Source organism: Melopsittacus undulatus, chromosome 7, assembly GCF_012275295.1.
Source record: "Melopsittacus undulatus isolate bMelUnd1 chromosome 7, bMelUnd1.mat.Z, whole genome shotgun sequence".
Lineage (NCBI taxonomy): Eukaryota > Metazoa > Chordata > Aves > Psittaciformes > Psittaculidae > Melopsittacus > Melopsittacus undulatus.
In genome coordinates this window covers 48,948,422-48,975,205 of record NC_047533.1, presented here as the reverse complement: position 1 = coordinate 48,975,205, position 26,784 = coordinate 48,948,422, and the positions used below count along the sequence as shown (strand labels likewise).

Genomic DNA, 26,784 nt, shown 5'->3' with positions numbered 1-26,784 from the left:
ATCACACAAAGGAGAATCTGACTCAGTAACCCCATGAAAAGCAGGATGCTGTATAATGACAAGGGACAAGATATGGAAAATTTTATTGTCAAAATAAATGGAAGTTGCATGCTGACTTTCCCCCTGACAGCATGCAGTGAGCCCCACAGAAACCAAGCTGTTGGCTGTGGTCCATATGGGCACCAGTGACAATGGGAGAGAAGGCAGCCATATGCAGAAGGATCTATCTATCCAAAGCAATGCGAAATCAAGCAGTAATCACTTAAGACTAAGAGGCTGCAAATGATTCCGCAGTTAAGAGATAAAGACAGACAAACTGTATTCCTAAGAATAGGAGGTGGCAAAAGTCTTTCCCTAAAATTGATATACAGAAGGAGTCAGACATGGCCATATTATATGTACATTTCCATGCAAATCTTGGAAAGTCAACAAGGCAAGAAGCATGAAGCAATACATCTAAATTTAAGTCACGATGTATGGGGCATCTTGAATATCTTGCTCAGTGGAAGATTTATCAGGTTAAACATTAAAAGAACTTCATAATATACTGTGGTAAAGGGAAAATTCACTACAGTGAGACTTATCTTAAAAAGAAGTAAATATATTCAAAATAGCAGCTAAAAGAATAAAATGCTCCCAAGTGAAAACTACATTAATTGTATTAAAGTATAAACTATATCAAATTTTCAGAATGAAAGCAAACTAGGAAATATGTTTATTTTGAATCTATTCACTTTTATTGATCCTCAACAACCATTAATTTCTTTGCCCTTCATTAACTCTTCACTTTCTCAAATTTTTCTGTAACAGAATACCTCAATCAGAAAAGTGGCTTTTTATATCAGGCACTATTACTTCCCAGTCCTGTGATGGGATGCACATTTGTACCAGGCTTAAAATTGTATTTCTCACTCTTACTATGTACACGTATATTTGAACTCAGCAAATCTAATGCTGTGAAATTTATTTTAAAATCCAATCAAAGCAATCGCCAAAACTGAAAGCAGCTTCAACAATTTCTCCCAGGGTAATTCTATGCCTCTGTTCTTCTCCCAGAGGCAAGCCTTATGCAACTGAGACATACCTGTTTTCCTTATTTTTTGTAACATACATTAGAAGTATTAAAAAACTTTGAGTATATATGTCTTTTTAGCATTGCATAAACATAACAAAAAATTCCTCAAGCAAACACTAACAATTATACCTCAGGGAACAACACTGCACTGACAGAGAGACAGACAACATACTTGTAAGCCTCTGATTTGGTTGCTTTATATAACAAGGATAGAGAACAGAAACAACTATTTGAGATTAAGATTTAAATTTGGATTCCAATAAAAATTCAGTTAATTTCATATGTTAATACAGTTTTCTGAAAGTAAATCTCATGTCTCTCAGATTTCCAGACTAGAAAAGAAAAAAAAAAAAAAAGCACAAATAAAAGCATCTGTAAGTTATCAGAACTGAACCTCTATTTCATTATTAGTTCTTTCACTTCTCTACTACTAATATATATACCTATGTATATTATAAGTAACATTTCATGCGGTGGTTCATGCACATGCACAACAGCAAAGGTAGGGGTTTTGTCTTTTTAGTCTGACAGGTTTGTCTTTTCCTGCACTTGAGGTGTGGTCAGACAGCTGGAATGGGAGAGTGGCAGTACATTATGGGATCTTTCACCCTGTTCTGCCTTTTCCCTCATTCAATGTGTGTGCAGTAGCTGCACACTCCAGCTGCATACTTTAGCATGCATAAGTCCATCAGCTAGCTTTAAGTCAGTGCTTGGTTTTCTGCGTCCTCTTTGAACACTGGCTTGACAGTCTGCTTGGATTCACTCTTGCAATGCTAATTAGCATCCTTAGTAATGGCAGGCTGGAAGCCACTACCTAAACAAGATTAAAATAAATACTGATGAACTAGACAATGAAAAAGTACTTTCAACCCAACATTAGCAGTTGGCAATATGGATGCCCTAACACGGATGCCTTAACAGCAAAGACAGTAATGCTCTCCTTGTAATGAAAGACCCAGGACCATAATACACCAGGCTGAAATGTGAAGCACTCGGCTTGGAAGCAAATTTAAAAGCTAGTCAGGAGAAGAGCAGCATGAAAAAAGGTCACATAACTCTGCAGAGGATATAGATATTTGAAAATCTGGGTTTATTCCAGCTTGGAATGAAACCCAAGTTCTGAAATTCTGTGAAAGATATTTCAGAGCCTAGGCTCTCAGATAGTATGACTATCTTGGAACCACAGACCATAGGAAACTTGACATTTTTTGATGGAAAAAACCTTGTAGCTGGCCTTAGGATCTGAGCTCTTGAAGTCATTGAAGTTTTTCCAACATTTAACTTATTTACTGAACAGAAACTGCAGGGTTTATTCCTTAAATATTGATTCCAACAGCAGCATACTACTGGCATGATTTGTGCAATATGAGCATACTTTTTGGCTGTGTACGTGTTAGACAAATATCTGTGAAATAGAATATAAACAAAACAGTCTTATTTCGTAATTAACAATTTAAAATAAACAAAAATAAAAGCAGGACAAATCAGATCCACATTTACAGTGCTATCATGAGGATGTGCCAAAGATTTAACAGAGGGTATGAAGTGTGGTGTGATTTACACATTTTAGGCATACATTTTAACCACCTGGTGAGTATATTTTGCAGGTACTTTTCTGTACTGATATGCAGAATATGCATATTGGCTTTTCCAATATTAGCTCATGCTTTTACCTCTAAGGTGCACAGTTCAGACCTGGCTGATGGTTATCATACATTGGTTCTTCAAAGCTGCCCAATTTAGAATCTGAGAGATAATCGCACTGATGAAGTGCTGAGCATGTACCAGCTACCCTCCAAACTACCTGTCTGAGACCAAACCAGCAGAGCATTCATAGAAATAGACCTTCATTGAGAAGAATGGTTTATGGTCCTTGATTGACAAATTGAATCACACTCTGAAGAGGACTAGGAGCTACTGTATAGCTCAGGTGTGAAGAGCTCACATATATTTCAACAGGTAAAGAGACAAAGTTGTATTTTGCCTTTGACCGAACATCAAAGCACCTGGAAGAGTTCTGACCCAAAATACCCTGGGGCTTCCATGAAGCATGTCTCTACCATGCTATCATCTGGGGATGCTGGAGACGCCATGGGCCCCAGCTGCAGGGTTCTCATTGAAGCAGGAATTCTGCAGACCCAACAGCTCCTCTCTCCCGAGAAAGGAAAATTTTAGTATACAGTGTTTATTTATGAAAAACATACCTACCTCTGAAAGCTGAAAGGACGCATTATCTTTGTTCATACACATCCAGGCAATTCAAACATGATCTGTGTTTTAAGGAGATCACACATGAAAAGCTTTCATTCCTCAGAGCATCTCAAAATGCCAAGTATGTTACTTTTGAAACTCTGTTTAAATTAAAGCTTGTAAGAAGCTGCTTTCATCATTAGTTGACCAAAACTGGAGAAAGCTTGAATCATCCACTTCCCTTTCCCTTCACCTACTTCCTCTCAGCATAAATCCTTTCTTCTCAATGCAAAATGGTGAATAAGATATGCAGTAACTTATGAGATTTTTTTTCCATTATAATCCCACAGAGAAATTCCCAGCCACATGATGAGAGTCAATTTACTTCCCTAAGCTAAAGCAAGCTGGCATTGCCTGAAGGCCCTTCTTGTGACCTGTCTCCAAATACCTCAGGAGGAGTTAAAAGGCGTCCCTGCCCTGGTGCTTTTATAACTAAATTAATGTCTCATGCAAAGCACTCTTTAAGGCTATTTTATTTACTGATTTCCTAAAGAAAGTTGACAAAAATCTATTTCTTCATTTAATCTGTTCTGAATTTGTGTCCATCTAACTGTCCATCCAGGAATGCTGGCTCATAAGCCAGATAAAAAACAAAAGACCAAACAAAACAGCCTTCTTTCCCCTTTTAAACAAAGAAGGCCACTAGCATAATCAAATTTCCCTTTCCTTTTTTCTTTCTCCTTATTTTTTCATGTCCAGACACTGCTTCTTACATTAATTTGTGCTGACAGCATAAAATCCTATTGCTTCTCATTCTTTATTTGCCCTGAAATACAGGAAATTCTGTAAGACAAAAATTTTATTTATCTTAACATAAATGTTAATTCCCTTCCCAAGAAAATCTCATGTGATTCTCAAGATTACATTTCAAGAAACCCTAACAATATGGCATATGGTATCAATTTTCAGTTTTTGTTTCAGAAAATTGTAGAATCACAGAATGATTTGGGTCAGAAGGGACCCTTAACAATCATCTGTACCAACCCTTCAACAACCATGTTTAACAGCACAGACTGCCTTGTCACTTGTAAGTAGAGATAAAATGAGTGAACCTTACCAAGATAGCTTAGGGCTCTTATGAAAATATGAGGTTTTAGAATGGATGACATAAGCAACTAGTAGATAACATGTCTTTTCAAAATCAAAGCAATACTTTCCACATCCATTCTCACAATCAGCAGAAGCAGCTGTTATTTTCATTCATGGAAATTCTGAGATTAATCACAGCATAAGTTAATTTTCCATTTGAAATTATAGCATCCAGGACAATTAAAAAAATAAAATCTATTTTGAAACCAGTTATAAATTAGGTAAGTAATAAAAGTCCTAAAAAGGGAAAAATTATGTAGGGAGGTAAGAAACAAATAATGTCTAAAGCTAAAATCAGCCCCTGATAACACAGAATCATTGAATCATAAAACAGTTACAGTTGGAAAGGACCTTAAGATCGTCTAGTTCCAATTCCCCTGCCATGGACAGGGGCACCTCACCCTAGACCACGTCACCCAACTTGCTGCAGTCCATAACTCCTTACGTACTGTGGAGACTACAAAGACAGTTTTTGTCTGCTAAGTACTTCCAAAATAGAATAAATTGTCTTACAAGAGTCTTCAAAAATCTCACTGCTGATTATGAAGTGTCCACAAAAGCAAGGTGAATCTTGAGGTACCCAGCATTACAGCAATTTTTTCTAATGGTATACTAAGCATTTTTATTGAAGGGCTGTTAATATTTTTGCAGATAATTGTCCAATTTTGTTGACCAAATTTTTAAAGAAGAACTTAAGTTGACATGAGGATTACTGAAGCACACATGGCAAAACCATTACAGCCAGAAGAAAACTACAACACACATACTGAAACAATAAGAAAAACATTGAGGAGACTGCTCAGCTAAATTTCATAAGCAAAGTCCCAAGAAACATTATGATAGGGTATAAAATTCTATCTTTACTTTTGAGCAAACTAATGAGGGAGATTCATCAGTGCCACAGGGAATGTTTTTAAAATAGAAGAAATAACGTCTATTGGTTCTCCTCTTTTCAGTCTAACAGATGAGCAAAACAATTCATATATTGATTATGATTCACTTAATTGCGCTCATGTTTAGAAGCATTCAACACTGAATTTTCATGTTAGCTAGGATATTGCTTCTATTTTAGGGAAACCTAGGTAAGCTAATGCACTGGCTATACATCTATTTATTTACTGGTGTAAAGAAAGGAGGCAGAACAGTTGTGCCAATTAGGCAACATGACTTTGGAGGAAGAATTGGACTAGAAACACTTTTGTCAGATCTTATCTCCCCTCTAAGTTAATCATCTCTAGCTGTCATTTTATTTCAAAAAGACACTTATTCTGTGGCAGTCAATTGCATACTAGTTTTGCAGATGTTCAGAGTGGACTTTTTGTAACAACTACATGAATCAGCCACCCTGAGTCCAGCAGAAAATATGCACTTTAATACAGTACTGTCTCTACTAATGTGTTTCATTAATGTGTTTTATTTTCTTCTTAATTCTGTTTGTCTGGTCAAAGTAATTTGCTCTGTATGGGAAGACATTTGTCTCTCAAGAGGAACACAACAGAGGTGTTTATAGTGAAGCTATAAATGCAGGGAGGAAGAATAAACAATAACCAAGAGTATCAGATCCAATTAAAATAGCTGGTATAACAGGAGAATATAATTAACTTTGATAGCAATTAAAGAAATCAGGACCAAGAACAACCAACACAAACAGAAGAAGAAAAGAATTATTACATCTCCAAAGATCATGGGAGGCCAGCCCCTCTGTTATTTGTTTTAGTCCAGAAAACAGCATACCCAGCAAGATCCCAAATAAGAGAATGTCAATGACTGTGCTGTTAAAAGCCATGATCAGCCAAAAGAAATTTATAGGAAAGCATAATCCAACAACTGTCTGCACAACAGCAAATATTATGAGATTCTCATAAAATACATAATATATCTACTCAGTACTTAATCACTAATGCTCCTCTTGCCTCAAATAAACACACTAACAATTTAACTATAATTTTCATAAATATTTGTAATAAATTATGTATAAAAATGTAGTGAAATTGAAGAGTTGCATTTAGACCCCTGAATCTGCTGCATTCCAAGTCACAGATTGTGATAGAGAATTAAGGATAGAAGAGGATACTTAAAAGCTCACTAGGTAGTTCCAAAATTTGAAGAACAGAGTGCATTCAAATCCAGAATACTGGTCAAATCAAAATCATACACTACAGCTTTTGCTGTTGACAACAGAGGTAGACCTGATTCACATCTCGCAACTGTGCTACCCTCTGGCATAGGCTAGAAACCAGCATCATGTTAATATGCATTTATAATAAATGCCTAGACACCATGAAGCCAAAATGAAGAAAATCCAGAAAGAAGAAAAATGCAGAGATATGCTGTGACTTTCTTATGTCGTAGATCACACAAATGTTCCAGTTCATACTGGCTTTGGACACAAAGTTCAATGAGGGTCTCAGACTATCAGCACCACAGTAAAGGATGCAAAACCACAGACAATCATGGCAAGATCCATAGGACATATTGCTAACACCAGGCTTGTAACATCATGCAGGCATTTGTCTCACTTTTCTCATTGCAAGCATATTGCAAGATGAGCATGCCCATATCCTGCTTCTCCTCAGCTGCTGATATTGTAACCTTAATTAAAAGACAAAACAAATATGCAGCCAACATGAATGTGCCAGCTGAGCTCCTGACTACTAATACGTAACCTTACTTTTCAGGAACAGCAAGGTACAGTCCTAGTTCCAAAAGTAGTAACAGTGCATAGGACATGCAGGTGGCCACCAGCCCCTGTTCTTTCAGATCTAGACCCTCTGTGTTGAGACAGATTTCCCCTTATGTTTCCTCTTAATTTTAGATACTAAAATAAACTACCCTAGCAACAGCAAGCACAGCATTTTGCCCCAAGAACCCAAACGCTACATTGTGAACCTGTATTTCACTCTCCTACTGATACTTCCCTGAAAATACAGGGACCAAAAGGATTGCTTTAGGCTACAGACACAGTAATGACACATTTGATACAAATCCCTTTGAAGCTGACTTATTTCACCAGTGAGACTTACTTTCCACTTTCATTTTTCTGTAACTAATATGCTTTATCTTCACACTTGCACCCTATGGTGAGTGCATATAAAATCGATACCATCACTCCATTCATCAAGCATAGGAAAACTGCACGAATTTTCACATCCAATCATTCAGCCATCAGCCGGATGGCCTACACTCATGGCTGCAAGAGCATAAAAAGTCAGGGAATTCGACTAACTAGTAAATTCAAGAACTTTCTCAGATTTTTTTCTGAAAGGTAAAATCTAGAATCCTCCAAGACCCCGCTTCAATTCTTGCAGTTTTAAAGAACTCAAAAAGATTCTTTTGCTACATTTAAAGATCAAAGTTTCAACTTGTTCAGCATTCTGAACAAGTTTTCTGAGCATCCTTTTACTAGAGATTTGGAAGATCCTATGAAGTAAAAAACCTTTTAAGCCTCTAGCTCAGTTTGCAGCTATAAATTCTGTTTTTAAGGTTGGAGAAAGAAAAAAAAAAGAAAATACATTTCATTATATATATTAACAACAACAAATAACAGTGTAGCATGCCTAATGGGATTTATTCTAGCTATGATGTAGAGAATAGGCTCAAAAAAGGCAAGTATGGTCTACAGGAGTGTGCAGGTCTAAAAAGCTCAAATGCTTTTCAAAAAACAATTGATGAGAAAGACAACCTTAAAGATTAGAGCATTCAGCTTACTTATAAGAAAGACAAAGGAGCAAACAGTCATAAACAGTGCAAGATCTGTTTTTAGCCTCTGAAGACCAGCTACCCTAGATAAATTCCAGTAAAACCAATATATATAATTATGATAAAATGATAGGCAAAGGAGGTAAAAATAGCGTTAGGCAAGTTCATATGGCTGTTGCTGATCCTTCACCTTCACCACTGCCATCAAAGAAAACTGCTTGAACAACTCTTGCCTTTAGAGACTTCAGACTTGTATTTTATGTAAATAGGGTTGTTTAAAAATTCCCAGAGATCACAAATAAATTTTTACAAAGAAAATGCTGAAAATCTCTGAGGGACATAATAATTAATATCTGCATAATGGAAAAATTACCTTTTTCATTATTATTAGCATCAACTAACTACCAGCTACTGCTGTATTCAGCAGTGCCCAGAAAATTATGGTGTACATACAAATGTGCTAAGCCATCAAGTCACTTAATGGGATATTCAGCACACTTAACATGAGACCTGCGGTAGCTTTTCCAGTCTATCACTGGATCAGTTCATCACTGTTGAATTCAACTGAAACAATTCTTTCTTGATCTATCTCCAAGTTGCCTTGAGAAGAAGAAACTCTTCAGGCAGTACAGTTCATTTAAAAAAAAACCATAAAAGCCAGGGTGGGTTTTAGATGGTAGATGACTATGCTTTTACTTTTACAGGAAACATATGGATGTACACAAAATAATATTACTATCTATCTCTTATGCACTATACAAAGGTATGCAAGCATTACTCTTCCTTTTATCTAGGGAAAAAGTAATGAAGTGTGATTCAGTAACACATTCAAAAGTCACATAGCATGTGCACGGCAGAAGAAGAGAAACCAGCTTTCCTAAATGCCAGTTTGATGACTGCTCCTGAATGTACCTGGGATTGGCAGCCTGTGGCACACGTAAAAGGCAAACCAGCTGATTTTGAATGGCAGAAGATCCAAAGCTCAGATTTACAAGGTTTTCAAGTAGCTAATAGCTGAACTACATGTAGATCTGTGCCACAAACAGAGGCAGGTACTACCTAGCATATGAAGTTAAGGGATCCATTAGATGATAATTTATTCTCCAAAGCTAATTATATGGACTTGGTATCTATCTGGAGTCTTCCACCTCTCTATGTATGTTATCTGTTCACATCTGAACAAAAAAACACTAAACAAAAAACATCTACTTCTAGTGGAAACTACAGAATTTTTGCCATAGGTTTCAGTGGAAGTAGCACCCAGGTGCATTGGATTCCTAACTCCTATTTTCAGCTGCATTCACCTGTGTACACACGTGTCTATATATACATGCCTATACATGTCTGTAGATCATGCTTTTAACTAAAACTAAATTTTCTTTCTTAATAAGAAGAGAAGAACAAAACAGTTAAATGTCAGTGTAACATTCCTTAGGATACATTTAAAACCCAGTGAGCACAGTGTTGTAGAATAAGGTATAACAAAAAAAAAAAACAAGTAAAAAAGACTGAGCTTCCATGAACTTTGGCCACACAAAGGCTGAATAAGCCTTGTGGAGAAGAAGTTGAGTAAACTTTCCTAATTCACAGCAAATAAATTGTTTAACGAAATAAGCCTGTGTAAAGTGCTATGTAACACTAAAGCAAATCCCTGTCACAATCTCTGATTTGCTGCATGATCACATCTAAAGCTAAAACCTGGTAAAATAATAATCATGCCACTTTAAGAAAAATAAAAAAAAATACTTTTTCAAATACTTAGGTTTAAAATGAACTGTTATTTTCAGTAGAAGAACAGTGATAAAATACAATAAATACCAGGACATGTGCCACCATGAATAATCTTATATCACAGGATAAGTCTTACTCTACGTTCTATTCACAGTAACCGTGAGAAAAAACATGGTGAAGGTTTAATAACATAAGGCATTTTTAAATTACGTTTGCTCCTAAAACATTCACTTTCTCTTTTTCACTTGCCCCCTACATTGCAAGAACTCTTCAGTACTTCATTTACATTCCTTATTCTATTTTCCCCTGTACATTTTAATATTTCATTTATAAAGAGGTTTTTTATTCATGGTAGTAGTAGTGTAGCTTCTCTTCATTCAAGGTAACCTATTTTAGTACTGTCCCACATCAGCCTGGGTTAGAAAAAAACCCCAGACATTTCAATTCACCAAAATAATGTGCATCAGATCTTACTAATGCCTAAAAGTGACATAATTTGAATTTTCTTTGAATATTAATATAGACATATAAAATGGCACCTATACGGGTTGGTACAATAAGCATGTCTGCATACATACAGGTCAACAGGCAGGACTTACTGCTAAAACTCTCAGATTTGGCAGCTGTTAGTTTTGTTGAATTTTAATACATTTTAAATAATTATACCAGCTCTGTGATGCATGGCAGCTTAATTTTAAGTACCTGTTTAACAGTAAACATTGCCAATATCTCTAGCATAATCACTTGCACGCATGAAGTCCTGACATTATGGGGCTCAGTAGTTTCAAGGTGATTGCAGAATGAAGCCTTTCGAATAATAAAAAGCTAATATTTTTTGATTACACAAACATATAGTGTGCAGCACTCTCTCCAGTCTGGGAAATGACAATGCCCACTGAATTGATGGCTTGAAATTGTCAAGTCCTCACAACACCTTTGATGGTTATAGACATTGCCAATGCTCTGAAATTTCTGCCTGACAAGCTGCTGAATCTTGATGTTGCAGCTAAAAAGTGTTCTCACCCCTTTCTTTAAGAGGTCACTACCCCTGCAAGAGAACCAAGGAACTTAGCAAGGGGCATCAAGGCATACAGTCACATCTGCAAAGCTTGCTGCTGGTGTGGGAATCCCTCTGTTAAGGGGAAGAACTGACAGCTTGAGGTGGCAGTGTTTTCAGCATGTAGACCAAGGCCTTACAGAGATTGCCTGTCAAAACTCCAGCAAAATCCCTGGCTGATGCTAAGGCTCTTTTGCCCACAGCTTACTGGATTTTCTATGTGTAAAGTCTTCTGCTAATCAACATTATTTTCCTCTATATCTAAGAAACTGAATCAGCTTCAGCATCCCTCCCTTGTTGTCTTGTTATCAGCTCCTGGAGTCTTTGCACAAAACACCACATTCATATTTCTGCACATAGCTGATAAGGTAGTTTCCTCAGCTAAACAGAAATAAAGTTGTAAGCAGAGATGTCCTGACAGCATACTGACCCAAGTGAGAATACCTGGCTTGCTTCCTAAAGTCTTGCTTCTCTAAGTTGTTTTGCTATCCCCAGAATCTTTGCTGCAACCTGAGTTGCCTGGCCTGTTCCTCTTACTACCCACCCTTCTCACACTTAGCTTTAGAAATCCTTGCTTTGCAAGGCAGTCTCAACACAGAGGTGGTTTCTCTCTGCCCTTTCCTAAACCTTTTCTGGTGTTTTGAGATGCCTTTCTGACAAGACTAACAAGGTGACAGAGACTTTCTTGGCCGAAAGGGTCCCTGCTATTTTGCTAAAGCATCAGGTGAATTTTAGTACTTTTGTATTCTGTCACTTGACCCTGGATTTTGCTCCAGCTTGAGCTGGCAAGGACATCCTATTCCTTTTGATCTATTTGTCTTCATATCCTGCAAGTTCATCAGAGATCAGAAGAATGTGTGCAATAAAAACCCCACCCCTAAACCAAAAAACAAGTGTCATACTGTTCACACCAGTCACCAGTGCTGTCAGACAGCATAGCAATTTTTGTGCAAGATGGTTGACCCCAAAGTGCTTTTAATTAATCACAAAAGTTTCAGTGGGAATATTTTGCTTCATCTGTGAGACCTGGATGATTACTTGAGGGTATAGAAAGATCTCAACCTACTGAAAAAAAAAAAAAAAAATAGCAAGCCACCAATATATTCCTGGTTTCCCAGATGCTGCCATAAACTGATCTGGGAAGAGGTCCCTATCTCCTCCAACTCCATACATCCATACCCCTTATTCCCACTAAATGTCAATATTTCAGCAGAGCTTTCCCCTTTTGCCCCTCCATCCACAGCTCAAAGCAATGAAGGACATCAGGGAATTTGGCTGGGCCCTGTCTCTCACTTTACATTAATCCTACAGTCAGTAAGGAGAGATGCTGTAATACCTGCTTCCAATTCTTCCTGCCTTTCAACACTCTACAGAGGGTAAATTAATACATAATGGTTAAAGAGAAGGTGAGCTTTATCCCTACAGCCAGAACATCTTACATCTTAAATCTTAAATTACATCTTAATCCGCATGTTCTTGAGTATGTAAGTATAGATCTCATCTCTGCGAGCTCTAGAGATACAGAAGCTGGAAAGAAAGAAGTGATCTAACATAAAAATGCTACTTAAAAAACAATATTAAATTAACCCCATTATTCTTACTTAAAAATAAGAATTTTAGAGTCAGAGCAGAGATACATTCTACTTCAAGGAATCTCAAATTTACAGAGTGCCTATTTACACAGGCCAGTATCTGACTATTTACTCTGGAAAAGTTGTTACTTGCATAGTAATCAAGCCTATGCTTACTACAGCTGTTGCAGAGTGAATAAACCCTCTTCTCAGCTAAACAATGAGAGGGTTCAGCCAAATCAGCCATCTAAGAGCAACCAAAGCAGCAAAGACCATGTGAGGTCTGGGGAAAGAGGCCGACAGCTGAATCCAACTAGGCAGCCAAAAGCATCTCCTGGGCAGAAAGGCCACAAAAACCCCCAAGGGCTTGTCAACATAAGCAGTTGTTTCTTATTAATTTCTTCAAGCTTACATGCTAAATCTATCATCTAAATCTATCTAAACTGAATTTCCAAGTTAAACTAATCATGCACAAGGCACAGTCTCTGGAATAAGCATGTCTACACTTGAGCTGTTTAGGAATATCTTAACTCATTGTCAGTCCATAGGCTTTATAACTTGTATATTCATAAAGTCCAGCTGTTAGTTCAACTGCAAAACAAGTTTTTAATATCCAGTGGCAAAGCTATCCCAACAAGTTTCTCCTTGTGCAGACACTGAGTGAGTGCAGTTGCATAGTTCATTCCACACCACCAACAGAAATAAAGTAAGACAGTAATCATATTCCTATTTGAGTGACTATTCCTATTGATAGGTTCCTGCTGTCAGCTTTACTAGTCACACATCTTGCTCCAAATAAATGCTGTTGTACTGGCAAAACCTGTAACTGATGTGAGACACTTTCTTTGAGCCTCACTCACAAAAGAAGATAATGACCTTTCCTTGTAGTTTTACAGACTTCGGGAAAGGAGAAACATCAAGAATGTTTTTTTTTTTTGTTTTTTTTGTGTGTGTGTGTGGGTTTTGTTTTGCTTATTTAGTTGGGGAGAAGGATTGTGGCTTTGGATTAGTTGGAGGGTTTGTTGGTGTTTTTTTGGGGGGAGAGAGGATTTGAGTAGCTAATGGCAAAGTGACTACTCTGAAAGAAACTATTTATTTTCTTGACAACATATTTCAAAAGGTGGCAATGACTTTGTTAATATGCTTAAATGTGTAAACATAAGCAATAAAATTATGTTTGTTTTTTTTTAAAGAGCTTTTTTCTTGAGGAACAACAAGAGTTCTGTTCACTAAGTTATTGTAGTTAGAGCCCTGAACCCTGCTGCTCTGAGGTTGCAATGTGAAATATCTTATGGAAAAATAAACCACTTGTGACTTGGGTGATGAAAACAATGCAGAATAATCTAAAACATGCCCACAAACTGTTTACATCTTAGAATGCACAGCAGACATTTGGCTAGAGCTGCACAACTTCATTTCTCAGAATTAGCAAGCTTCAGTGTGTAATAAGGACAGCAGACTCTCTAGCCAAATAAATAATACAAAAAAAAATCAAAAAGAAACAAAAAAAGCACTCTTTTATCTAATGTTGCTAAAAGGAATTCACTTGAGACAACAGAGTTTTTAAATATCAATTTCTGAAGACCTTGGCAACAGGAAAGCATAAAAAAAAAGTAATGCAAGTTACAAATAGATCCAAAGAAAGATTATTGCAGAGATAAAGTGTATTTCTATGGAAGAGAAAACAAATACATTTTTAACCACTGGTTGATGATGAAGTGTATAGACACATATGAAAAACCATAACAGAAACAGCACAGTGCTGTGTAAAAAGAACTATGCCACTAATAAAGAAAATGACATATTGCAATTGAATGTGATATGAAAGTCTTTTGTCACTAAATCCTGAAGAGGAGTTAAAAATACTGTCCATAATGTTTGCAGTTTTTGTTTAAATACATAAGCACAACTGTAAGTCTATTATCTTAAGCTCTTCATTCAGATCCAGTTCTTCACAAATTCCACTACTCAGTGGTACATAACAGATCATTATCAAATATTATCTAAATAAAAATTGGAATGCCAATTGGGTAGATACATTTTATCCACAAAGACGAATTACATGTATTCATATAAATAATAATGAAATTGTCACTGGTAATGATTTTTTAGTGAGGGACAAAGCGAGCAAAGAAATAGCAATATAATAGCCATAAGCTTCAGCAGAAGTTGGAGAGCTGATTCTTCTTTGTTTCCTACATGCTTTTGCTATGCAGAATACTATTCAGTGTGTACACTGATAAGCATGGAAACACACCCTTGCTTGGTAGTCTTTGAAGTGAAAATATTTACATTCTTAGTTGGAGTTTTTGTCTGGTTTGTTGGAGTTTTTTTGTTTGTTTTTATGAAGCCAAACTGAATCTTTTGACAAACAGCTGGAATCTTGGTCATCAAAACAAGAAGTTACTAGTGATAAACACATACCTCTGTTATGAATGATTTGGCTGTCGAGGGGTTCATTATAAGAATCGCTCGTCTCAGAGTGTCCCGGTAGCGGTTCAGTTCTTCTATTCGCATAGTGGCAAAGAGCCCCGTGATCATTTTATTGATGTTGTTTTCTACTTTCTGCAATGCTACATCCATTCCCTGTTGAGATACTTTGTCCAAAAACTCTTGTATTCCACGGATATCTAGGCAAACCAAAAGCCAAACAAAATGTTAATTAGTAAGTGGAAAAAAGACAGAAACAACTGCTCAATTCATCTCACATAAGTGTTTTGTTCAGGGTCAGGTAGACAGACCCATTTGGGCTTTAACTTGATATTCACTGGAGCTCCTCCTGAGCTATGCTCATAGCATTTTTTAAAGCACTAAAAGAGGAGAAATAATGGCCACACACCAGCTACTGTGCAAAGGAACCACTAGAAAACAAGCCTACAAATGTTTCTAGTATGTTTCTTAATTCGATCTTTCAATCACCACACTTGTTCTTTATTTTTCTTAAAGCACTGACTTCCATGTTAAAATTCATAACGAGCAGTGAAGTTATGATGACTATATGACGACAGTGCTTCCTTCTAGTGAGGGTTGTTGGAGGAGGAGAAAGTTAGAAAGCAGATTAATTTATGCAACACTATGCAGTTTAATGTATCTGAGTGAAGCTTGGGGCTGTCCACTCATCCAGAAGTCTTAACGTTGTTCTAAATTGCACAGCTATTTATTTCCTTCAAAACCAAAACAAAAACCAGACATATAGTTGCAGCGGTACTGCCTGCCCTCATGTGGTACTGCCACTGCTGGTGGAATTTTGCAAATTCTTCCATATCAAACTGCCCTAATAGAGCTTTCTGGCTAATTCTGAATAAATCCTTCTTTAAAAAGAACTTGAAAGAATTGATCAGCAGAATACTGTATTCACCATGCAACTTGTAATATCTTTGATGTTCCCCAAACTGAAATGGCTAGGTATCCTTACACTGTGATGCTGGTCTTCTGAAAGGCCTTTTCCAGTACTGAACTCCACAAGCGCAAGGAAAACACTCAATTTTTTTTCACTGCTCTTTTGAATGGCTTTATCTAAACCCCCAAACTTGAAGCTTAGGTTTAAAATTGTTCAATGACTTTGTAAGGCAGAGCAGGGTCTCCTCGACCTCAGGAAAATCCCTCCAGCCTCAGGAAGTCCTAACTCTCTGACCCCTACACATAACTGCAGCTTCTCAATCTTTTCTCTGAAGTTAAGTCACCAGTTCCCTGATGCAACTCCTCTCCCTGGCACTTGCTCAGACCTGCTCTCCCAGGGGACATTCAGCAGGACATCCTTCTTTCTCTGCTGGCATGCCAGCCTCCCACACACCCATCCAATCTCATTTACAGGAGAAAGATACAGCCTTAGAGCCAACAAAACAGACACCCTCTAACACAGACACTAGTTATGGGGGGGGGGGAGAGAAGGGAGTGGGAGGAAGGAAATCAGTAACCCACTATAGAAAGAAATTCCTCAGAAAACATTTCTTTGGCAAGAAGTTTCTCAGGGTTTAGGGGCATTTGTGGTTAAAACCCACCCAAAAAGTATTTCTCACATTAGAATACTAAATCTTGTCTCTCCTAGGTTTGTGGTGTTCAATCCCATCCCTGGGGGATTGCAGTTCCTGCTCTGCTTCCTTCCTACATCCTTGGTGATCTGCCAGTCCCTTGTCTTCCAGGGGAATGGTCAGACCTGAGGCCACAAGCTGACCATGTGTCTTTCTTCATGAAACATCTTGTATCTGTGAAAGCTTCCCACTAGATATTCATAATGGCTTGGCTACTCTGAGATCTTTCATTCTCACCCATCATCTTTCCTACTCCCTGCCCTTATACATGGAAGGGAGGCATGGAGAGAGGCTCTGTTTAATCCTAACATAGAATGAATAAACATGAAATGAAGAATCTCAAAAGGGTTCCTACTACTGGAAGCATGACAGATGCAGTTGGCATATGATGTGAGAGGTCAGCAAAATCTGGAAAATCACACTGAAAGTAGACTGGAGGAATGCTTAAGCACAATAGACTGTAAGCCCTAGAAGAGCTATTACATGAACACCCATAAACTCTATCAGGAAAGAGCTTCTGGCTGGCCCCTAGGGTGGTCTATTTTGCAGCTGATGCAAGTGACATGGCATTGCTATACTCTGATAACAACTCAGGGTAACCCCAAGACCAGCCACAGAGAATAGGGGCGCATGCAGCTATTCACTTTATCAGGATTGCAGTAGCTACCTTCTCAGGGGGTATACTGACTGGTAATAGCTTTTAGGGGAACTAAAGATCATTTTAAGACCAGAGGAAATAACTAAAATACTGAAGCTATAACTTTTTTCCAACTTTGCTGGAAAAACTACACCAGAACTAAATTTAAGCTTTCTGCTTTTCCAAACCCAGTGAATACTCTTTTTATGAAGTTACACATTTGAGGATTTGGGAGGGCCCAACATACTCTGAAAGTTTAAAGATTCTGACAAACACCAGTGATCTTAGCATTTGACATCAGGTTAAGGCAAAATAAGATATGTGGGTAGTTCTGAGTTTCACAGAAGTCCAACCAGTCCTATCAAAAAGAACTGAGGTTTAGACATTCACACTCCGATTAGCTTATTTCCAGGCACAAACAGTTCCATAAGGAAAACGAAGTTCAGTCTCCACAGAAGAGAAAACACTGCCTGTCTCCACAGGAGAGATGTACTCACTAGAGAATGTTACAGATAGCCATCCTCCTCCAAAACCAGATTACTGAGATACTTCAATTACAGAGAAATAACCATGTAAGAGCATATAATCAAGCAGTTAACAAAAACTAGCAACAACTAACAACAGGGTTAGCTTTGGAAGTTGGACTGCCACAATCAGAAAGTTGGGTCTCCTATCTAAGTGCTCTAAAATGCCATGAACTGGAAAGAAATGGTATTTTAGGCATTTAAGATATTTTAGGCATTCAGCACTGCAACCCCATTCTTCAGACACTGATGAAATACCAGTATTACTGAACACTTGAAGAATAGTTTAAACATGAATAAAATACATGCTTACCCTAAAAATAAAGTTCCATAAGAGAATCAGATACTAATTACAGCTTCTATTTAATATCTAAATCAGGAAAATTAAATTCAGTCTAATCAGAGATAGATTTTTTTTTGGCACTTTAAATACCAACAAGATTATTTGAACTGCTACAAATACGCCTAGATTTATGCAAATGATAAAATAACTTCTTTCCACTTTAACCCCTTCATTGTAATGTTCCTGAGGCTCACCACTCAGTTACTCAACATCTAGACAAATGGAAAAAAAAAAACCTGGGTAAAACTGACCAATTGAAGTAAAAATCATTGAAGTACAAGCAACACAGGTAGATAGGATCTAGATACACTATCAAAATATCAACTGGAAAATTACTTAGTCTATGAAAGCCTTTTCAAAAACTTCAATTCTACAGCAAAAATCCACATACTGCTCTCTGTCACCAGAACAGGTTAAGCAGGAACTACCCAAGTTTTATTTGTCCTTTCAAAACAGGATCATTTGACCTTAATTTATAAGCAGACTGGTGTTATTGTTTGATATTCTGTATAATCTCTGTTGTCCCAGAAGACAGATTATGGGATCAAATGGCTTTGTTTTCCACAAATATCTGCAAATATAAATAATGCAACAATTATATTGAATCTTCACCAAATGAAGGGGCAAAAGGGGCAGAGGTCTGATAGTATTATAGAGTTCTACATTTATTATCACTGATAATAACAGTATGGTATCAGTATAATATGCTTTTAGGAAATTGACTCAATTCTAATGGAAAAGATATCAGACCATTCATAAAACTTTTTTACTACTTCTGTCTTTGGCACTGATACAACACAAAGCTGTGGGCAGGAATAAATGCATACTTCATGTCTACCTCATCTTATCTAGTAGAAGAATGGAGGTATTGGAATGCTCACCTGCTGCTATTAACCAGCAGAGAGCACATATAAAACACCCTGCTATTTAAATGCTATTTAAATCATGATAGTGCTTCCAATATTTCAGCAGCAAGTCACTAGCAATGATCATATTCAAAGTGTATGCCAAAGAACAGATGCTGCCACTGAATGGGCAGCATTATCTTTCCTGTGTGGATTGTCTGAAAGTGGCACATATCCACAGTGCACTGTGGAATCATCTTTCTAATAGATAAACTCCTTCTGCAGAAAAATCTGGCAAGCAACCTGTGTCACAGATGGCTCTGCTGCGGAGACACAGGACTGTTCATGTCTGGAACACAGGTGTTTCTCGCCCTGAATTTGCTCTCCAACCTGCTGCCCAGCCAAAAGACGCATTTCTATTTTCTATTTAAATCAGATGAGTCACAGTCATTTCCAGAAACACAGAAGAGCTGCCCATTATCACCAGTATTAATTATACTCCTTGCTGATGAAAGCCAAAGTTACCACATAGAGACAGACGAATGCCAGAGCCAAAGTTGCTATCTCCCCTCCCAACTCAGTGTCACTACTGACTAGTATTACATTTTCTTTTTTTTTCACTGTAAAGCCATCACTTCCACTCTACACATGTGTGCATAAGAACATAATACCATTCTGCAGTCAGATACTCGGCATCAGCTATAGGGCCAAAACAGACTGAAAATTTAGAAGAAACATGACAAACATTCTCTTCTGACCCAAAATTGTGGCTGACTTAAGTGATTGTGAAGTTGGCTTGGAAAGTGTAAGAAACAAAGGGCAAGGCAAGCAAAATTTATCAAAGATGTTGTTGGAAATTACCTTCCCTGACTACCCATACATAACTATGCCACACCAAGGCAGAGGTCTGTATGAAGGCTTTATGGTCTACCCTGCTGGTGCACAGAAGGTTCAACACTGGACGCATCAGACTGGCTGCAGCCACAGCTAAGGTGTGTGAAAAGAGCATCCTGCATGGGTGAGCACAAGGCTTCCTAAGCTCTCAAGACATGACTGATACATTCAAATGCAAGTACTCAGCATAATACTAGGCAAGCTGAGATCTGAGTCAGGCACTAGCTTTACTATAGATTTACCATTACCGTGTTAGTTATTATGGAACTAACATAAGAACGAACTTAGGAAATAAACTGTAAATCAAATCAAATGCAAGCATTTAAAGTCACACTGCCTTTTCATAAAGCAACTTTTCAATATTGGAGAAACCACAAGAAACAAGTATCTTAAATGCTGTTGCAGAGTCTACTCAGGGCAGAACTAAGCATCTTTCACAGGCTACAGGTCCCATACTTAAATCTCCTTAAACAATCAACCCAGCAGCAACACTCAAACCTCACCTAAGACAAACATTTGCACCATTTACTGGAAAGCTCAGCAGCTATGCGGCAGAAAACATGCACAGTCAGGTGGCAGGGAAAAAGAAGCCAGTATTTTCAGACTGGGAGGATTTAAAATCTGCAGCTTTCCTCAATACTGGATTACAGGAGAAATTATTTCTTTGCTCTCTTTTCATCAAGGCCTTTAACTAGCATATATGACTTCCATGACCTGATCTCAGCATAAGAAAACCCTAAAAGTAGTTCTTCCACAAGGGTTTCTTTTTGATCCCTGGATCAGATTTTCTTCGTATTTCTTCTGTCTGGTCCTACCTAACTTTCCTTTGCCATCTCTGTTTCTATGCAGAGGAATATAAAAATTCAGAGGGAGCAAGTCCCCTAAATCCATATTGGGAAAAGCCTAATGATCAGGGTAGCCTAGAACAAAATATGTTGTGGTTCAGACATGTCATATAGAAAAAAACAATATATATATATGCACATACAGATTTTATAACCTGTACAAAAAGAGCAGCAAATCTTAAATAAACTCACATGCTGAGTACCTCTTATACTCTGATTAAAAATGAGAAAAAATTTTCAAATCACATTATGGCCAGGAGAAGAAAAAGAGGGCACTCTTCACCAGCAGTAATGAATTAATCCATCCACCTCTATCACTGCATTTCATTTAAATTACAAGGCACTCAACTCAGCACTTTGGTTATCTCAACCGTGGTTTACGGTCATTAGCTCATCCTCCCTCTGATACCATTTCAGATCTGAGAACATTTTCCTCACAGTATCCAGATGATTCAGCTGTGGCAGTAAAGGTGAGTTCACCTGTCATAAATATTCACTGACTGATTTATACAAAAGAACACTTTATTTGCACAGTTGATGAGAAAAGCCACTGTATAACAAATGATACTGTTCAAATTCTTATCACGGAAGCTTTATAAGTCTAGCACAGTGATTTTTCCTTACACAATGATGGTTAACATGACAGCAATTGTTAATTATGAAAATGCACTGTACACAAGGGAGATGTACAGCTCCAGCCAGATTCTGACAGTGCCAGTGCTCTGTTTAAAGCCTTGAGCAAAGTGTTTGCATTCCTGTGCACATGTTGATATTTATTAACATGGTTAAGATCGACACTGAGAAAAACAACAATTTAGCAGGATGACTCAATAACAGTCCGTAATGCTTTCACAGCAGTGGGATTCCTTCTCATTAGTCAGCTTACATGTAATTCACTGAGCCTCCAAAGCAAAACATAAACATTAAAAATAACCCAAATCTACACAGCTTTCATATTAACATGTGGGAATTGAGAGGGAGCAGTTACCTGAACTGTTTCAGCTGAAAAATCTAGGTTCAGAGACTATAGCAGCAGTTCAAACTCATACATAAATTCAAGCTCAAATGTTTAATTATATATGAAATCTTCATATCATTAAAATTTCTGGAACCTAACAAGTGGGGATGACATTTCCCGGGGGACACTGAAAGTTTGTAAATGGTAAGAATGACTGGTTTTCCCCTCCCTTGTTTGCAATTTTCTGAAATTTCCCACATAAAAAAAAAGACAAATTTTCTCAAATTTCTTAACATCATCTGACTGAGAAAAAGGAAGAAAAATATACTTTACATTGTTCTATTCCAAACCATAATAAACCCAAGTAACTTTAATTTTGTTTGCTATGAACTATGGTGGCACTACTGAAATATCTATGTAATCCTTATTTTAATGGATCATCCAAGTGCCATTTACATTAGCTTTTTGTTTCATGCCATATGTCAGTTATTAGAGATTACCCTTTAAATATGAAAAATCAGTACAGATTGTCTCAAGTAGCTGAATCGATGTTTGGTGGAGACAGTTTTTAAATCATGCAAGACTAAGTTTCCAACCTTACTGGTGACTGACACATGATTTTTCCTTTAACTTTCTTGTTTTTAACTGGAAGGGGGTGGGGGGCAGGAAACAAACCCAAAGGATGAAACCGATAAATCAAATTGAAGCTAGAACTAACCCTTAACAGTATCAGCTGCTACCTTAGCTTCTCGGAAATAGAAAGGGAGTCAGACTGTGATTACTCCTCACTCGTGAAGGTCAACAAGGCAATATATTCTATAATCACACAATTTTGACTGTGTAACCTGCTTTCCATGTCTTCATTCAATTTCTTCTTTACAATGGTTTGCAACAGAGATTTCCAAAAGGTTTCTAGCAGTTGTCTTTGAGCAAAACAACCTCTTGCAGAGAAATAAATTTTCCCTGCCTAGTGCTTCCAATGATAATGGTTTAGAGCATTGTGCTGTTTACCTTTAGCATTTACTGTCTTTAAAATCATGCCAAACTTGAAAAATTGTACTGAAATCCTGTACAAATTTACAGCAGAGCTCTATACCTCTGCCTAGTTATTAGCTTTATTTAATAACAAGTAATCTATATTTCTGTCTGTACGATACATCAGCTCTCCCTGTAATCACCACTGCTCCCTGTTGGTTTTCATAAGCATGAAGAGCTATATGTCCCCTTCCAAAGAGGTGGCAAGGAACAGTGAAGTTAGTGTCGTTCCAATTTAGTATGTGTGCTGCAAAGCGAGCACTTGCAGACCTTCTGTCCTTGCAGATATTCTGGTGATAAACACAGTTTTACTATGTGTATTATAATTTTATTTCAGACAAATTGTTCTCTGTGTCTTTTGCTCTGCAATGTTTTCAGTTCATTAAAAGTTTATACTAAAGAAACAGGAATATATGTGGATTGATCACAGAATCACAGAATCCCATGGGTTGGAAGGGACCTCGAAAGATCATCTAGGCCACCCCCCCTGCAAGATCAGGGTAACCTAGAGTACATCACACAGGAACTTGTTCAGGCGGGCCTTGAATATCTCCAAAGTAGGAGACTCCACAACCCCCGTGGGCAACCTGTTCCAGTGCTCTGTCACTCTTACAGTAAAGAAGTTCTTCCTGATGTTAACATGGAACCTCCTATGCTCCAGTTTACACCCATTGCCCCTTGTCCTACCCACTGGATATCACTGAAAAAAGCCTAGCTCCATCATCCTGACATCCACCCTTTACATATTTGTAAACACCGATGAGGTCACCCCTCAGTCTCCTCTTCTCCAAGCTAAAGAGACCCAGCTCCCTCAGCCTCTCCTCATAAGGGAGATGTTCCACTCCCTTAATCATCTTTGTAGCTCTGCGCTGGACTCTTTCAAGCAATTCCTTGTCCTTCTTGAACTGGGGGGCCCAGAACTGGACGCAATATTCCAGATGCGGCCTCACCAAGGCACAGTAGAGGGGGAGGAGAACCTCTCTTGCCCTACTAACCACACCCTTTCTAATGCACCCTAGGATGCCGTTTGCCTTCTTGGCCACAAGGGCACATTGCTGGCTCATGGTCATCCTATGCTGTGAAAAACATAAGCTATGAAAGCACTGTTGATAAATTAAGATTTAGAAATACTGTAATAAATTTTTTCTAGCTTTTTTCCTGTGTTTCCTTTTTTTCTTGACTGTTTAGAACTCTTAGAGAGATTTTTTTTTCAATTTATGATATTACCTGACATTTATGATGCTATTATGCCTAACTCATGCCTTTTTGCCAATGGAGGTATAATTTCTTCCATTAAACATGCAAAGTACTTTGTTCAATAGTTTCTCCATTTGATAACTGTTAGTGTATTTAGCTGCCAAAAGATCAGCTTACAAAATCTATTTTAACACTTTTAAGAATGTTTTAAAAGAATGCCTTGAGAGCTGAAAACTAATTAGCAATGTCTAGTGGAGCTCAGTACAAGGTTTAGGTGTTCAAAAATCTTCAAATAAGTCACTTTTCATCTGACATTTGCAGACTGTGCATATATGAAAGAAATCTCATCTCTCTGCAAAAACTTGAGACAGCACCTCCTTTACAGCAATTCCCCATTACACAGATACTAGAACATCTCCAGTTTTATTTTGACCTTCGGACTGTAATTCTAGATATAATAAAAAATTTGGTCTTCCTTACTAACACAACACAGAGAGCTGTCAGGCTAAGCCTTTGAATACTTTATCCATTCCATCCTTATAGACAGCAGCATGAACAAATGACAAACACTATTACCTTTCTACATATTCGCTTGTAGTTCTGGAATGCATTTCCCCAACAATTATGTGGTTAAAAAGCAAAAACATGACCATTGTTCCATTAGGGAAATTTTATAGAATAGTTCAGTTTTCTCAGAAGCTGGATAATTCTATGGTCAACCAAAATGTGTATTCAATTTCCAGTGGTAATGTCAGCCAACAAAAGCAAGTTGTTACAAAGGTTTCACAAACAATTACATCACAAGTTAGCAGCTAAGAGACACATTGAAGTTACACAGATGAAAAATACATATTCCTTTCCCTATATGGATGACATAATAAATACTAATGAAAAAAAGTTTGATAATAAGCTTGAATTAATTATATGTTTATTGAGGCACCGTGAAGTAAATGATTATGGGAAGTTGGCAAAGAGCCAGTTGAGTAATAAACAGTTTTAAGACTGTCTGGAGACAGACTTGAGAATATTATAGTCATTAGGCAGCTGAAAACAGCCCCAGGGTAATTATAAGCATTTGCAATCGATTAAAGAGATCATGATTCTTTTATGAATCTTTATTAAACTTGCATTAAGACTTTAAATTATTTGAAAATGTTATGTTTTCAAAAACATCTTTGTCAGTGGTCATCATATATATGGAAAATGTGCGTGCAGGAAAGTGTCAGTGGAAGTACTTAGTATCACAGAATAGTTTGGGTTGAAAGGGACCTTAAAGATCATTTAGTTCTAACCCTGCTGCCATGGACCGGGACACCTTCCACTAGACCAGGTTGCTTAAAGGCCTGTCCAGCCTGGACTTGAACACTGCCAGGGATGGAGCATTCACAACTTCTCTGGGCAATCTCCACAGTAAAGAACTTCTTCCAAATATCTAACTTAAATCTACCCTCTTTCAGATTAAAACCATTCCTCCGTGTCCTGTCACCACTTGCTCTTATAAAAAGCCCCTCTCCAGCTTCCTTGTAGGCCTCCTTTATGTACTGGAAGACTGCTCTAAAGGTCTCCCTGAAGCCTTGCTGTTGACCATAACTCTCTGAGTGCAGCCTTCCAGCCAATTCCTTATCCACCAAGTGGTCCATCCATCAAATCCATGCCTCTCCAATTAAGAGACAAGGTTGTCATGTAGCATAGTATCAAATGCCTTGCACAAGACCAGTTAGATAACATCAGTTGCTCTTCCCTTACCCATCAGTTATTTTACGTACTTTTTAAAGGAGATACTAGGAGTTCAAGGCCCATAAGTACAGATGGGCATCATCTTAGAACATCAGCCCTCTTACTAAATAGGAGGCAGTCTCTCTGCAAGCAGCTCAGCCTTTTGAGTTTCAGGTAAAATTTCTTTTCCAGGATTATATTAGTACAGTACTCTTAATCCTGTAGCACTATATGTAATTTATTTGAAAACAACCACCTTTCTGGGGCAGGGAAGGGGAAAATGGTCTATTTTATCTTCTTAGTTTCACAGACCTCTTTATTCAGGCTGGAATCCTCAGAACATCTCACTGCTCTCCTTCTTGAGATTGCATTTTGTGTTTTTCTCCAAAACACTGCCTCAGATTGAGCTTGAGACATGTTTTTAGTGATGTGTCAAGTTACCTTACACCACTGCCCTTATCCTTTACTGGTGCACAAATAATCTGAAACCCCTGTGTATGCTGAGGGGCAAAAGGCAAGATCCACGAGCAAGTTTTGAGAGACACATGCATTCTAAACCCCTTCCTAGTGCTAACCTCCTCCCTTTCCTTTCAGTGAATTCCTCAATCACTACTTCAACCTCCATTTGCTACTGGAATGCCTCACAGAGCAAATTACCTTCATAGTCTTAATGCTGGTTATGTTTCTTTTCTTCACAAAAGTTAAATTGCCACCTAAGAGAATGGCAAATATCCATTGCCAAATATACATAGTATTAGCAAGAAGGTAAAAAAATTGTAAGCAAAGATAGCTTAGCCCTGGAATCAGTAAACAGCACATAAATCAACTGATGGTTGCATATCAAAGGCACACTGGGCTGAAAAACATAAGGTTAGGCCAGAAACTGGACAGAGAAGTGGGGTTTCATAACTTTTTTTCCCCGTATATATAAAATACAGAGGGGTTTTAAGGTATTACTGCCATCACTATAAAAGAGAATGGGAAATAAGACAAAAATCATTCTCCAGAAACAGTCTAATTCCCCCAGCCTTTCTAGAGGAAGTGTAGAATTTTTCTATCTGCTCTGCAACCAACAAAACATTAAAAATTCATGTTTTCAAACAGCTAGAGTTTCTCCCTTTCATCTTAGAGATGCAGAGATACCAACACTGTAAATTGCACTAAATTCACGATTATGTTCTTGCAATGATTGACTGGTTTCTTCATAACAAATTTACCACTACAGAAAAGTACCTATGCATTCCTGGAAAATGCAGTGAACTGAAAACTGCCTGAAGACAGAAATTG

The 26,784-nt window shown here is 37.6% G+C and overlaps 1 protein-coding gene across 2 annotated transcripts in view; it reads right to left on the bottom strand.

Annotated features, from left to right (window-relative positions):
* Window positions 1-26,784, bottom strand: part of GRID2 (glutamate ionotropic receptor delta type subunit 2) — a 726,277-nt gene that overhangs the window by 270,373 nt on the left and 429,120 nt on the right. For both annotated transcript variants that reach the window (XM_005148665.3, XM_013128934.3), the window contains one exon: window positions 14,897-15,102. In XM_005148665.3, the coding sequence (XP_005148722.1) occupies window positions 14,897-15,102 (206 nt within the window). The remainder of the gene's footprint in view (window positions 1-14,896; window positions 15,103-26,784) is intronic.